Here is a 15,772-nt window from a genome sequence, read left to right as displayed (position 1 = left end):
AAGGGGGAAAGTGAGCAGATACGAGATTCCAGTAAGTTAATAATAAAAGTTCACAGTGTGTTAAAATATAATTATACCTTGACCACCAAATTTTAAGGTTACTTTTATTTACAGGTTTTGCCTATGGAAAATGGGAACAAATCCATATAAACATCCATTCTGAAAGAGCAATGAAGGCTAAAAATGCTATTAAGATCTAACCAAAATGAATTACAAGATAGTTTTTACTGGTATGAAGGAAAAACTTAAAGGACTCAACTAAAGAAACAGCAATAATTATAACTGACACATCCTCTCCTTGCAAGATACTCACTGGGCTTGCCCATGCTAAGTTTCAGAATACTGCAGTCTTCTGGGTTTTGCTTTTTAAAGAGGTGTAGGAGCAGAGGAATGGAAACAATCATTGTTTTTAAGCTAGGGAAGGTTGGGAGATCCTTTAGTCTTTTTAAGGGAGCAGTGCCACCCTAGATAAATATATAATCCCCCATCATTTTTTTAGAGTTTTCATTAACCCAAGGAAGAGAGCATATCTGTGGCAAACTACTTCCCACTCAAATCCTGAGTTAATGCTACATGGTTTAGTTTCATCCTCCCTTTCTGTATTAGAACCTCGAAGTCACGTTTGTGATCTTTCTTTGGCTGTTTATACTTTAGATAGACAGTATCTTTAAGTAGTGTGGGACAAGGCTTGTACATGTTTTATCTAATGTTCCATTGTCACCTTTTGTTCATTTGTCACTCTTCTAAATCTAACTTTGCACAAGTAACCCATGTAAAAAATGTGCAGAAGCCTATAATTAAACTTCCTTTCTGTTCTGACCTCCTCCATTACATTCTCCACATTATAGCCAGGTATCTTTTTTTTTTTTTTTAAAGACTTACTTATTTATTTACTTTTTCGGTGTACCAAGATCCGTTGTTTATGCACCATACCCTGTGTTCAATGTAATATGTGCCCTGCTTAATACCCACCACCAGGTTTACCCAACCCCCCCCATCCAAAACCCTCAGTTTGTTTCTTGGAGTCCACAGTCTCTCATGCTTCATCTCCCCCTCTAGTTTACTCCAATTCACTTTTCCTTTCCTTCTTCTAATGTCCTCCATGTTTTCCCTTATGCTCCAAAATTAGTGAAACCATATGATAATTGACTTTCTCTGCTTGACTTATTTCATTCAGCATAATCTCCTCCAGTCCCATTCATGTTGATAAAGAAGTCAGGTATTCACCCTTTCTTTTGGCTGTGTCATATTCCATTGTATATATGGATCATATCTTCTTTATCCATTCATCTGTTGAAGGGCATCTTGGCTCTTTTCACACACAGTTTGGTGATTGTGGCCATTGCTGCTATGAACATTGGGGTACATATGACCCTTCTTTTTACTACATCTGTATCTTTGGGGTAAATACCCAGTAATGCAATTGCAGGGTCATAGGGTAGCTCTGTTTTTAATTTTTTGAGGAATCTCCACACTATTTTGCAAAGTGGCTGCACCAACTTGCATTCCCACCAACAGTATAAGAGGGATAGAGATAGTTCCCCTTTCTCTGCATCCCCTCCAACATTTGTTTACTCTCTTGTTAATTTTGGTCTTCTAACTGGTATAAGATGTGAGAGAATGGTCAAATTTCATTCCTCTATACATAGCTGTCCAATTTTCCCAATTTTCCCAGCACCATTTATTGAAGAGGCTGTCTTTTTTCCACTGGATATTTTTTCCTTTGTCGAAGATTATTTGAATATAGAGTTGAGGGTCCATATCTGGACTCTCTACTCTGTTCCATTGGTCTATGTGTCTGTTTTTGTGCCAGTACCATGCTTTCTTGGTGATCACAGCTTTGTAGTAAAGCTTGAGGTCAGGCAACGTGATGCCCCTAGCTTTGTTTTTCTTTTTCAACATTTCCTTAGGGATTTGGGGTCTTTCCTGGTTGCAAATTTTAGGATTGCTTGTTCCAGCACTTTGAAAAATGCTGGTGGAATTTTTATCGGGATGGCATTGAAAGTATAGATTGCTCTGGGCAGTACAGACATTTTAATAATGTTTATTTTTCCGATCCATGAGCAGGTAATGCTTTTCCATCTTTTTGTGTCTTCTTCAGTTTCTTTCATGAGTGTTCTGTAGTTTCTCTAGTATAGATCCATTACCTCGTTGGTCCTCTATGGTTCTTGGTGCCATAGTAAATGGAATCGATTCTCTAATTTTCCTTCTGTATTTTCATTGTTAGTGTATAAGAAAGAAACTGATTTCTGTGTTTTGATTTTGTATCCTGACAGATTACTGAATTGCCTTATGAATTCAAGGAGTTTGGGTGTGGAGTCTTTTGGGTTTTCCATATTAAGTATCATGTCATCTGCGAAGAGAGACAGTTTGACTTCTTTGCCAATTTGAATAACTTTTATATCTTTTTGTTTTCTGATTGCTGTCGCGAGGACTTCTAGTACGATGTTGAACAGCAGTGACAAGAGTGGGCATCTTTATCATATTCCTGATCTCACTGGGAAGGCTGTTAGTTTTTCCCTAATGAGAATGATACTCTGGGTTTTTCATAGATAGATTTTATGAAGTTGAGGAATGTTCCCTTTATCCCTATACTTTGAAGAGTTTTAGTTTTAATCAGGAGTGGATGCTGTATTTTGTCAAATGCTTTTTCTGTATCAATTCAGAGGACCATGTGTTTCTCTTATTGATTTGTTCTGTCACATTGATTGATTTGCAAATGTTGAGCGACCCTTGCATCCCAGGGATAAGTCCCACCTGGTCATGGTGGAAAATATTTTTAATGTACTGTTGGATCCTATTAGCTAGGATCTTGTTGAGAATCTTGGAATCCATATTCATCAGGGATGTTGGTCTGAAATTCTTTTTGATGGGGTCATTGTCTGGTTTGGGGGTGAAGGTAATGCTGGCTTCATAGAATCTGGAAGTTTTCCTTCTGTTTCTTTTTTTTTTTTAATTTTTTATTTTTTATACACATATATTTTTTTTTTTAATATTTTTTTTTTTGAAGATTTTATTTATTTATTTGGGATAGAGACAGTGAGAGAGAACATGAGCGAGGAGAAGGTCAGAGGGAGAAGCAGACTCCCCATGGAGCTGGGAGCCCGATGTGGGACTCGATCCTGGGACTCCAGGATCATGACCTGAGCCGAAGGCAGTCGTCCAACCAACTGAGCCACCCAGGCGCCCTACACATATATTTTTATCCCCAGGGGTACAGGTCTGTGAATCACCAGGTTTACACACTCCACAGCACTCACCAAAGCATATACCCTCCCCAATGTCCATAATTCCACCCCCTTCTCCCAAACCCCCTCCCCCAGCAACCCTCAGTTTGTTTTGTGAGATTAAGAGTCACTTATGGTTTGTCTCCCTCCCAATCCCATCTTGTTTCATTGATTCTTCTCCTACCCACTTAAGCCCCCATGTTGCATCACCACTTCCTCATATCAGGGAGATCATATGATAGTTGTCTTTCTCTGCTTGACTTATTTCACTAAGCATGATATGCTCTAGTTCCATCCATGTTGTTGCATATGGCAAGATTTCCTTTCTTTTGATGGCTGCATAGTATTCCATTGTGTATATATACCACATCTTCTTGATCCATTCATCTGTTGATGGACATCTAGGTTCTTTCCATAGTTTGGCTATTGTGGACATTGCTGCTATAAACATTCGGGTGCATGTGCCCCTTTGGATCACTACGTTTGTATCTTTAGGGTAAATACCCAATAGTGCAATTGCTGGGTCATAGGGCAGTTCTATTTTCAACATTTTGAGGAACCTCCATGCTGTTTTCCAGAGTGGCTGCACCAGCTTGCATTCCCACCAACAGTGTAGGAGGGTTCCCCTTTCTCCACATCCTCGCCAGCATCTGTCATTTCCTGACTTGTTTATTTTAGCCATTCTGACTGGTGTGAAGTGATATCTCATTATGGTTTTGATTTGTATTTCCCTGATGCTGAGTGATATGGAGCACTTTTTCATGTGTCTGTTGGCCATCTGGATGTCTTCTTTGCAGAAATGTCTGTTCATGTCCTCTGCCCATTTCTTGATTGGATTATTTGTTCTTTGGGTGTTGAGTTTGCTAAGTTCTTTATAGATTTTGGACACTAGTCCTTTATCTGATATGTCGTTTGCAAATATCTTCTCCCATTCTGTCAGTTGTCTTTTGATTTTGTTAACTGTTTCCTTTGCTGTGCAAAAGCTTTTGATCTTGATGAAATCCCAATAGTTCATTTTTGCCCTTGCTTCCATTGCCTTTGGCGTTGTTCCTAGGAAGATGTTGCTGCGGCTGAGGTCGAAGAGGTTGCTGCCTGTGTTCTCCTCAAGGATTTTGATGGATTCCTTTCGCACATTGAGGTCCTTCATCCATTTTGAGTCTATTTTTGTGTGTGGTGTAAGGAAATGGTCCAGTTTCATTTTTCTGCATGTGGCTGTCCAATTTTCCCAGCACCATTTATTGAAGAGGCTGTCTTTTTTCCATTGGACATTCTTTCCTGCTTTGTCGAAGATTAGTTGACTGTAGAGTTGAGGGTCTATTTCTGGGCTCTCTATTCTGTTCCATTGATCTATGTGTCTGTTTTTGTGCCAGTACCATGCTGTCTTGATGATGACAGCTTTGTAATAGAGCTTGAAGTCCGGAATTGTGATGCCACCAACGTTGGCTTTCTTTTTCAATATCCCTTTGGCTATTCGAGGTCTTTTCTGGTTCCATATAAATTTTAGAATTATTTGTTCCATTTCTTTGAAAAAGATGGATGGTACTTTGATAGGAATTGCATTAAATGTGTAGATTGCTCTAGGTAGCATAGACATTTTCACAATATTTATTCTTCCAATCCAGGAGCATGGAACATTTTTCCATTTCTTTGTGTCTTCCTCAATTTCTTTCATGAGTACTTTATAGTTTTCTGAGTATAGATTCTGTGCCTCTTTGGTTAGGTTTATTCCTAGGTATGTTATGGTTTTGGGTGCAATTGTAAATGGGATTGACTCCGTAATTTCTCTTTCTTCTGTCTTGCTGTTGGTGTAGAGAAATGCAACTGATTTCTGTGCATTGATTTTATATCCTGACACTTTACTGAATTCCTGTATAAGTTCTAGCAGTTTTGGAGTGGAGTCTTTTGGGTTTTCCACATATAGTATCATATCATCTGCGAAGAGTGATAATTTGACTTCTTCTTTGCCAATTTGGATGCCTTTAATTTCCTTTTGTTGTCTGATTGCTGAGGCTAGGACCTCTAGTACTGTGTTGAATAGCAGTGGTGATAATGGACATCCCTGCCGTGTTCCTGACCTTAGTGGAAAAGCTTTCAGTTTTTCTCCATTGAGAATGATATTTGCGGTGGGTTTTTCATAGATGGCTTTGATGATATTGAAGTATGTGCCCTCTATCCCTACACTTTGAAGAGTTTTGATCAGGAAGGGATGCTGTACTTTGTCAAATGCTTTTTCAGCATCTATTGAGAGTATCATATGGTTCTTGTTCTTTCTTTTATTGATGTGTTGTATCACATTGACTGATTTGCGGATGTTGAACCAACCTTGCAGCCCTGGAATAAATCCCACTTGGTCGTGGTGAATAATCTTTTTAATGTATTGTTGAATCCTATTGGCTAGTATTTTGTTGAGTATTTTCGCATCTGTGTTCATCAAGGATATCGGTCTATAGCTCTCTTTTTTGGTGGGATCCTTGTCTGGTTTTGGGATCAAGGTGATGCTGGCCTCATAAAATGAGTTTGGAAGTTTTCCTTCCATTTCTATTTTTTGGAACAGTTTCAGGAGAATAGGAATTAGTTCTTCTTTAAATGTTTGGTAAAATTCCCCCGGGAAGCCATCTGGCCCTGGGCTTTTGTTTGTTTGGAGATTTTTAATGACTGTTTCAATCTCCTTACTGGTTATGGGTCTGTTCAGGCTTTCTATTTCTTCCTGGTTCAGTTGTGGTAGTTTATATGTCTCTAGGAATGCATCCATTTCTTCCAGATTGTCAAATTTATTGGCGTAGAGTTGCTCATAGTATGTTCTTATAATAGTTTGTATTTCTTTGGTGTTAGTTGTGATCTCTCCTCTTTCATTCATGATTTTATTTATTTGGGTCCTTTCTCTTTTCTTTTTGAGAAGTCGGGCCAGGGGTTTATCAATTTTATTAATTCTTTCAAAGAACCAGCTCCTAGTTTTGTTGATTTGTTCTATTGTTTTTTTGGTTTCTATTTCATTGATTTCTGCTCTGATCTTTATGGTTTCTCTTCTCCTGCTGGGCTTAGGGTTTCTTTCTTGTTCTTTCTCCAGCTCCTTTAGTTGTAGGGTTAGGTTGTGTACCTGAGACCTTTCTTGTTTCTTGAGAAAGGCTTGTACCGCTATATATTTTTCTCTCAGGACTGCCTTTGTTGTGTCCCACAGATTTTGAACCGTTGTATTTTCATTATCATTTATTTCCATGATTTTTTTCAATTCTTCTTTAATTTCCCGGTTGACCCATTTATTCTTTAGAAGGATGCTGTTTAGTCTCCATGTATTTGGGTTCTTTCCAAACTTCCTTTTGTGGTTGAGTTCTAGCTTTAGAGCATTGTGGTCTGAAAATATGCAGGGAATGATCCCAATCTTTTGATACCGGTTGAGTCCTGATTTAGGACCGAGGATGTGATCTATTCTGGAGAATGTTCCATGTGCACTAGAGAAGAATGTGTATTCTGTTGCTTTGGGATGAAATGTTCTGAATATATCTGTGATGTCCATCTGGTCCAGTGTGTCGTTTAAGGCCTTTATTTCCTTGCTTATCTTTTGCTTGGATGATCTGTCCATTTCAGTGAGGGGAGTGTTAAAGTCCCCTACTATTATTGTATTATTGTTTATGTGTTTCTTTGATTTTGTTATTAATTGGTTTATATAGTTGGCTGCTCCCACGTTGGGGGCATAGATATTTAAAATTGTTAAATCTTCTTGTTGGACAGACCCTTTGAGTATGATATAGTGTCCGTCCTCATCTCTTATTATAGTCTTTGGCTTAAAATCTCATTGATCTGATATAAGGATTGCCACTCCTGCTTTCTTCTGATGTCCATTAGCATGGTTAATTATTTGCCACCCCCTCACTTTAAATCTGGAGGTGTCTTCGGGCTTAAAATGAGTTTCTTGGAGGCAACATATAGATGGCTTTTGTTTTTTTATCCATTCTGATAGCCTGTGTCTTTTGACAGGGGCATTTAGCCCATTAACATTCAGGGTAACTATTGAGAGATATGAATTTAGTGCCATTGTATTGCCTGTAAGGTGACTGTTACTGTATATGGTCTCTGTTCCTTTCTGATCTACCACTTGTAGGCTCTCTCTTTGCATAGAGGACCCCTTTCAATATTTCCTGTAGAGCTGGTTTGGTGTTTGCAAATTCTTTCAGTTTTTGTTTGTCCTGGAAGCTTTTAATCTCTCCTTCTATTTTCAATGATAGCCTAGCTGGATATAGTATTCTTGGCTGCATGTTTTTCTCATTTAGTGCTCTGAAAATATCATGCCAGCTCTTTCTGGCCTGCCAGGTCTCTATGGATAAGTCAGCTGCCAATCTAATATTTTTACCATTGTATGTTACAGACTTCTTTTCCCAGGATGCTTTCAGGATTTTCTCTTTGTCACTGAGACTTGTAAATTTTACTATTAGGTGACGGGGTGTGGGCCTATTCTTATTGATTTTGAGGGGCGTTCTCTGAACCTCCTGAATTTTGATGCTCGTTCCCTTTGCCATATTGGGGAAATTCTCCCCAATAATTCTCTCCAATATACCTTCTGCTCCCCTCTCTCTTTCTTCTTCTTCTGGAATCCCAATTATTCTAATGTTGTTTCGTCTTATGGTGTCACTTATCTCTCGAATTATCCCCTCTTGGTCCAGTAGCTGTTTGTCCCTCTTTTGCTCAGCTTCTTTATTCTCTGTCATTTGGTCTTCTATATCACTAATTCTTTCTTCTGCCTCATTTATCCTAGCAGTGAGAGCCTCCATTTTTGATTGCACCTCATTAATAGCTTTTTTTATTTCAACTTGGTTAGATTTTAGTTCTTTTATTTCTCCAAAAAGGGCTTTTATATCTCTCGAGAGGGTTTCTCTAATATCTTCCATGCCTTTTTCGAGCCCGGCTAGAACCTTGAGAATTGTCATTCTGAACTCTAGATCTGACATATTACCAATGTCTGTATTCATTAGGTCCCTAGCCTTCGGTACTGCCTCTTGTTCTTTTTTTGTGTGTTGAATTTTTCCGTCTTGTCATTTTGTCCAGATAAGAGTATATGAAGGGGCAAGTAAAATACTAAAAGGGTGGCAACAACCCCAGGAAAATATGCTTTAACCAAATTAGAAGAGATCCCAAATCGTGAGGGGGGAGAAAGGGGATAAAAAGAGGTTCAAAAAGGAAGAAAGAAAAAAAAAGAAAAAAGAAAAAAAAAGAAAAGAAAAGAATTAAAAAAAATAAAACAAATAAGAAAAATATAAAAAAGAAAAAATATATATATTGGATAAAGTAGTTAAAAAACGTTAAGAAAAAAGTAAAAGTTTAAAAAAAAATTTACCAGAAGGCGAGAAAAAAAACAAAAAATGAAAAAGAAAAAAATTAAATTAACTGCAAGACTAAAAAAAATCACAGGGAAAAAGCCATGAGTTCCATGCTTTGCTTTCTCCTCCTCTGGAATTCTGCTGCTCTCCTTGGTATTGAAACCGCACTCCTTGGTAGGTGAACTTGGTCTCGGCTGGATTTCTTGTTGATCTTCTGGGGGAGGGGCCTGTTGTAGTGATTCTCAAGTGTCTTTGCCCCAGGCGGAATTGCACCGCCCTTACCAGGGGCCGGGGTGAGTAATCCGCTCGGGTTTGCTTTCAGGAGCTTTTGTTCCCTGAGCGCTTTCCGTAGAGTTCCGGTGGACGGGAATACAAATGGCGGCCTCCTGGTCTCCGGTCAGGAGGAGCCGAGAGCCCAGGGCCCCACTCCTCAGTGCGCCCTCAGAGAACAGCGCCCAGTTACTCCCGTCTGCCTGACCTCCGGCCGCGCTCCGAGCTCACCGAGCTTGCGACCGGTTCAAGGTAACACCGAGCTTTGATCTTACTGTCGGCTCTGTCTCTGTAGCCTGCTTTCCCGTTCCAATACCCACAAGCTCTGCGACACTCAGACACCCCGATCCTTCTGTGACCCTGCAGGACCTGAGGCCATGCTGACCCCACGTGGGCTTCGCCCCGGTTTAGCCACTGGAGCGATGTCCCTCAGCGGAACAGACTTTTAAAAGTCCTGATTTTGTGCGCCGTTGCTCTGCCGCTTGCCGGGAGCCGGCCCCTCCCCCCGGGGTCTATCTTCCCGTCGCTTTGGATTCACTTCTCCGCGGGTCCTACCTTTCAGAAAGTGGTTGTTTTTCTGTTTCCAGAATTGCTGTTCTTCTTCTCTTCGCTCTGCCGATGGATTTTCAGGTGTTTGCAATCTTTAGATAAGCTATCTAGCTGATCTCCGGCTAGCTGAAGTAGTCTCAGCCTGCTACTTCTCCGCCATCTTGACTCTTCCGCCCTGTTTCTATTTTTTGAAACAGTTTCAGGAAAATAGGTATTATTTCTTCTTTGAATGTTTGGTAGAATTCCATAGAGAATCCATCAGGTCCTGGACTCTTCTTTTGGGGAGGTTTTTGATTACTGCTTCAGTCTCATTTCTAGATATTGGGCTATTCAGGTTGTCAATTTCTTCTTGTTTCAGTGTTGGAAGTGTATAGGTTTCCAGGAATGCATCCATTTCATCTAGGTTGCTTAACTTATTGGCATATAACTATTGATAATTTCTGACGATTGTTTGTATTTCCTTTGTGTTAGTCATGATCTCTCCCCTTTCATTCATAATTTTATTAATTTGGGTCCTCTCTCTTTTCTTTTGGATTAGTTTAGCCAGTGGTTTATCGATCTTATTAATTCTTTCCAAGCACCAGCTTCTAGTTTTGTTAATGTATTCTACTGTATCTCTAGTTTCTAATTCATTGATCTCTGCTCTAATCTTAATCATTTCCCTACTTATATGTGGGGTTGGCTTAATTTGTTGTTCATTTTCCAGTTCTTTCGGGTGTGAAGAGAGTTGGTGTATTCAGGATTTTTCAGTTTTTTTGAGTGAGGCTTGGATAGCTAGTTATTTCACCCTTAGGACCACCTTTCCCATATCCCATAGGTTTTGGACCAATGTGTCTTCATTCTCATTGGTTTCCATGATTGTTTAAGGTCTCTTTGATCTCCTGGTTGATCCAAATATTCTTGAGCAGGACGGTCTTTAGCTTCCAAGTGTTTGAATTCCTTCCAAACTTTTTCTTGTGGTTGAGTTCCAGTTTCAAAGCCTTGTGGTCTGAGAATATGCAGGGAATAATCTCAGTCTTTTGGTACCAATTGAGCCCTGATTTGTGACCCAGTATGTGGTCTAGTCTGGAGAAAGTTCCTTGTGTGCTCGAGAACAATGAGTATTCTGGTGTTTTAGGGTGGAATATTCTGTATAGGTCTATGAGGTCCAACTGGTCCAATGTGTCATTCAAAGCTCTTGTTTCTTTGGTGCTTTTCTGCTTAGATGATTTGTCTGTTGCTGAGAGTGGTGTGTTAAGATCCCCTACAATTAATGTATTCATATCAATATGACTGTTTAACAGTTTGCTTGTGTAGTTGGCCACTCCCACGTTGGGAGCATAAATATTTACAATTGTTAGATAATCTTGTTTGATAGACCCTTTAAGAATGAGGTAGTGTCCTTCTGTATCTCTGACTACAGTCTTAGCTTAAAATCTAATTTATCTGATATGAGAATCGTGACCCCAGCTTTCTTTTTTTTTTTTTAAAGATTTTATTTATTTACTTGAGAGAGAGAGACAGTGGGAGAGAGCATGAGCGAGGAGAAGGTCAGAGGGAGAAGCAGACTCCCCGTGGAGCTGGGAGTCCGATGCGGGACTCGATCCCGGGACTCCAGGATCATGACCTGAGCCAAAGGCAGTCGTCCAACCAACTGAGCCACCCAGGCGTCCCAACCCCAGCTTTCTTTTGAGGCCTATTGGCATGAAAGATGGTTCTCCATCCCTTCACTTACAGTCTGGATATATCTTTAGGTTCCGAATGTGTCTCCTGTAGATGGACGTGTCCTGTTATTTTATCCAGTCTGCAATCCTGTGCCATTTTATGGGAGCATTTAGGCCGTTCACATTGAGAGTGATTATGGAAAGATAAGTTATTTATTGACATCATGTTGCCTGTGAAGTCCTTGTTTCTATAGATGTCTTCGTAAATTTCTGTTCTGTGTTACTCATGGGTTCTTTCTTCTTTTATAGAACCCCCTAAATATTTCTTGTAGTGCCAGCTTGGTGGTCACATAATCTTTTAAACCTTGCAAGTCTTGGAAGCTCTTTATCTCTCCATCCATTCTGAATGCCAGCCTTGCTGGGTAAAGTATTCTTGGCTGTATGTTTTTCTCATTTAGTGCCCTGAATATGTCTTGCCACCCTTTCTGGCTTGCTAGTTTTCTGTGGACAGGTCTGACATTATTCTGATGGTTCTTCCTCTGTACAGAAGGAATGTCTTTCCCCTAGTTGCCCTTAAGACCTCCTGTCTGAATTTATGATTCATGAATTTCACAATTAAGTGTCTGGAGGTCTTTCTAGACTTGATGATCTTGAGGGGTGTCCTCTCTGCCTATAGGACATGAGCACTTGTTCCATTCCCCAGATTAGAGAAATGTTCATCCAGTATTTGTTCACCTCTATCTTCTAGTCTTCTTTCTTTCTCCACCCCCTCAGGGATCCCAATAATTCTGCCATTGGAATATTTCATTGCATCATTTATTTTCCTAATTCTGTCTTTATGGTTTCTAAGCTGTTTTTTCCAGGCCTCCTCCTGATCCTTCTTTTCTATCAGTTTGTCATCTAGATCACTAATTCAATCTTCTGCCTCATTTACCATAGCTGTTAGAGTATTTAGATTAGATTGGATCTCATTGATAGCATTTTTAACTTCTGCCAGATCAACTCTCACTTCCATCCTTTGAGAGTCTATGTTGCTACTAATGGTCTTCTCCAACCTAGCCATTGCCTGGATAATTGTTACCCTGAATTCCATTTCTGATATATTGTTTATGTCCATATCCAGTAGTTCTGTGGCAGGGGTCAGAGTCTCTGAATTTTTCCTCTGTTGGGTATTCCTCTTCCTTCATTTTAGTGAAAGGTAGTTGAGGGAATGTATAGCTGAATATATCAGTTACAATCCAGTCAAGATGCACTTCTCCACTGATGATCTCCTGTCCCTGTAGAGATCCAGAAGTGTATAATCTTACATCTCAGGCTGATTTCATGGGTGTTCAGAGTGTTCTGGTAGTTATTTACCTCAATTCAGGAGACCAATTGAAACAGGGTCTCCTACTTTTCAGCTATCTTGCTCCAAGCTCCATATTTTATTTATTTATTTATTTATTAGAGACCGTGCACACAAGTGGGGCGTGGGGGAGGAGGCGGAGGGAGAAGCAGACTCCCCGACAGTCAGCAAGCTCCACTCAGAGCTGGATCCCAGAACCCTGAGATCATGCCCTGAGCCGAAGACAGATGCTTAACTGAGTGAGCCACCCAGGCGCCCTGCCAGTCTTTTTCAAAAGGAAAGTCACACTGCTTGATTTCCCTACTTAACGACTTTTTTAATTTTTAAGTAATCTCTAATCTTTATACCCAATGTGGGGTTTGAACTCAAAACTCTAAGATCAAGAGTTGCATGCTCCCCTGACTGTGGCAGCCATGTTTGACTTTAGGCCCCTAATGTGTTTTAATCACTGCCAAAGTCACTAGGGTAGAGTCTCCCAGCCTGACACAGCAGATTACCAAGCATCTCACCTGCTTTATCTCTTGCATCTTCATATGCTGAAGGTACCATGTTTGCTTTTCCAGTCCCCAAAATATATTATGATCCCTCTCTTTATCATGATTTTATACAATTTGCATCTCAGCACCACTTTCTCTCCCTTTCTCATCCAATTCCTCTTTCATTCTTTTTTTCAAACTCATCCTTCAGTTCTTAGTATTGATGGCAATTTCTCTTAGTATACCCTTTGACCTCCTGAATTAACTATCCTTCATACGTAAATTTAAAACTATCCTGTACAGTATCTTCTTACTAGACTGTAAACTGAGGTGGAGAGAATGATCTTGGTCATTTGTACATTCTTAGGATCTGGAATGATGCTGAGCACTTACTGTTTGTTGGGCTATATTCTAAGGGCTTTGTATGATGTCATTGGACTGTCACAAACACTCTACAGAGTTTATATTATTATATTCTTGTTTTATAGAAGAGGAAATAGACCCAGAAATATTTAACATTCTTAAAGTCATGGGTGCCTGGGTAGCTCAGTCGTTAAGTGTCTGCGTTCGGTTCAGGTCATTAACCCTGGGGTCCTGGGATCAAGCCCCACATCAGGCTCCCTCCTTAGCAGGGAGTCTGCTTCTCCCTCTCCCACTCCCCCTGCTTGTATTGCCTCTCTCACTGTCTCTCAAATAAATAAATAAAATCTTATTTTTTAAAAAAATTCTTAAAGTTATACTGCAAGTGGCCAAGAGTTGAACCCAAGTGATTGATTCTAGAACCTGAACACTTACTCATTACTGCCTCCCTTATAAACATTTTAATTTATCTTGATGTACTTCATATTTGTGAGCTGCCTTAAATCTTACAAAATAAAAATGGGGTAGAAATAAGAATACACAGAGTTGAAAGATAATTACATTCAAAAGATAAGAGCTCTGTATACCACATCTGTTATGTTCTTCCCTAAAATGTGTGTGCCAGAAGGGCATTAAAACAGTTTTTCATGGACAGCTCATTGAGACCTGCTAGATCCCTACCATCAACCCCCCTTCTACATAATGCATGAACCATCATCTTGCGATAGTGGTGACAGTACAGTTTGGTATTAGTGGCAGAACTTTAGGAGTCACCCTGGCTTGGCTACAACCAAGTACTTACAAACCATCTCCTAAGCTTGCAACCTACTATCATAGCTAATTTTGTTCATTCTGTGCTGATTTTTATGGCTTCAGTTTTAGAGGGTGACTCTATTTTCATTTCTGAAGATCTACCTTATTGAAACATAAGCTTCTCTCTGCTTCCACATGTTTCGACTATATTGAAATATTAACTTTTTGTAGGTTTGAGTATCTGATTATCTGAGCCTCTTACTAGAACTTATTTGTGATTTTTTTGTTCCGTTTATACTAGGTTCATGAAAGAAGTGTCCAGTCAGACTTCTTACTGATTATCTTGAAGGAAATTTTACAGAAACGGTCTGATCTGCACTTGATTCTAATGAGTGCCACTGTAGACAGTGAAAAGTTTTCTACATATTTCACACACTGCCCAATTCTCAGAATTTCAGGAAGAAGCTATCCTGTTGAGGTAAGTTTTCTTTATAATGTGTACATGAACAGAAACTATGTTCCTACAAGGGAGCTTCCCCAGAAGATAGGCCCTAGTAGTCTGAGCCCATACCTAGTCTTACAATACTGCAAGTCAGGAGAGGACTTGGAGATGGCTCGGGAATCTGATGGCTGGTGCTGCTTGGATGGAGGGTGGGTGGGCTGGAAGGAAGGATTTTGCTGAAGGACATACCTAAGAAATGTAGGACAGAAAACACACTTCCATGTCAAAACCATTATAACCAGAGTGAGGGTGACTGGCAATAAAGAACTCCTTTTTCACCCACCTCTCAAATTTATGCTTGTTTGTGGTGCTTCTTTTCTGCCTGTTCTATTCTTAAGGTTTATCCTTTGGGTTCAGTTCATAAAGACATCTCTTTTTAATTGGTTTTCACAAGTTAAAAAATAGACACCATAATTTAATTTATCCTGAGACTTCTAGGGACAAACTCATCTCTATCAATCAAGTTTTCCATTCCCAAATAATGTAGAAAGAAGCTTTTCTCATAGTAGTCTACATTAACATTTGGTAACATTGAAAAAATAACAATCCCCTCATTCTTTTTAAAATGTATTTTCTGAAATGAATTTGAGGTCACCATTTAAATGCCTTAATCTGTGTAGGTTTTTCATCTTGAAGATATAATAGAAGAAACAGGCTTTGTACTGGAGAAAGACTCCGAATACTGTCAGAAATTTCTGGAGGAGGAAGAAGAAATTACCATTAATGTTACAAGCAAAGCAGGGGGAATAAAAAAGTATCAGGTAAAAAGAAAACATTTTCAAAGACATCTGATAGTGATATCCAGGGTATAACCTTCTATGAGAGGTTTGAAATCAAATGGCTGGCTCAGTGAATTCGAGTATAATTTGGTAGAAAAAGGAAGAAATGGGATTTTGAACAAATTTTAAAGGTCATTTCTTTAATCTTTGGTTTATGATATTTTACACTATTTTGGCCATAAAGATAGACCAAAAAAAAAAAAAAAAAAAAATCAAGGACCATATAAATAAGCAGTCTTTATTGTTTCATAGCAACAACTAGTTATTTAGGAGTAAATTTGTAATTATTTTTTTTACTTTATCTGAACACCTTAGGTATTGAAGATGGGGCAGGCCTAAAATCTAGAGATCCTTGCCATTTTTCCTCAGCAGCCTCTGTCCTGGTATGAGTCAACCTTGGCTATATAGTGAAACTGTCTAGAACAAACACAGCTCTTCCTAAAGAGTTAGTTTCAATGACATGTTTATTTTTGGAACTATCATAAAAGCTAAATTACCAAACATTTTAACCAGTGGTACTATATCCAGTATTTTTATTGTATCCATGATATTTCCT

At 39.3% G+C, this 15,772-nt stretch overlaps 1 protein-coding gene across 2 annotated transcripts in view; it reads left to right on the top strand.

The window, feature by feature from the left end:
* DHX29 (DExH-box helicase 29) overlaps positions 1-15,772 on the top strand; it is a 59,089-nt gene that overhangs the window by 28,753 nt on the left and 14,564 nt on the right. The window contains exons 13-14 of one of the 2 annotated variants that reach the window (XM_059174996.1): positions 14,237-14,413; positions 15,058-15,198. In XM_059174996.1, coding sequence (XP_059030979.1) covers positions 14,237-14,413; positions 15,058-15,198 — 318 coding nt within the window. The remainder of the gene's footprint in view (positions 1-14,236; positions 14,414-15,057; positions 15,199-15,772) is intronic. The other variant, XM_059174997.1, reaches the window with a different exon arrangement.

Source organism: Mustela lutreola, chromosome 5, assembly GCF_030435805.1.
Source record: "Mustela lutreola isolate mMusLut2 chromosome 5, mMusLut2.pri, whole genome shotgun sequence".
Classification (NCBI taxonomy): domain Eukaryota; kingdom Metazoa; phylum Chordata; class Mammalia; order Carnivora; family Mustelidae; genus Mustela; species Mustela lutreola.
The sequence above is the reverse complement of the archived record's forward strand: the minus strand, read 5'-3'. Positions and strand labels throughout refer to the sequence as shown.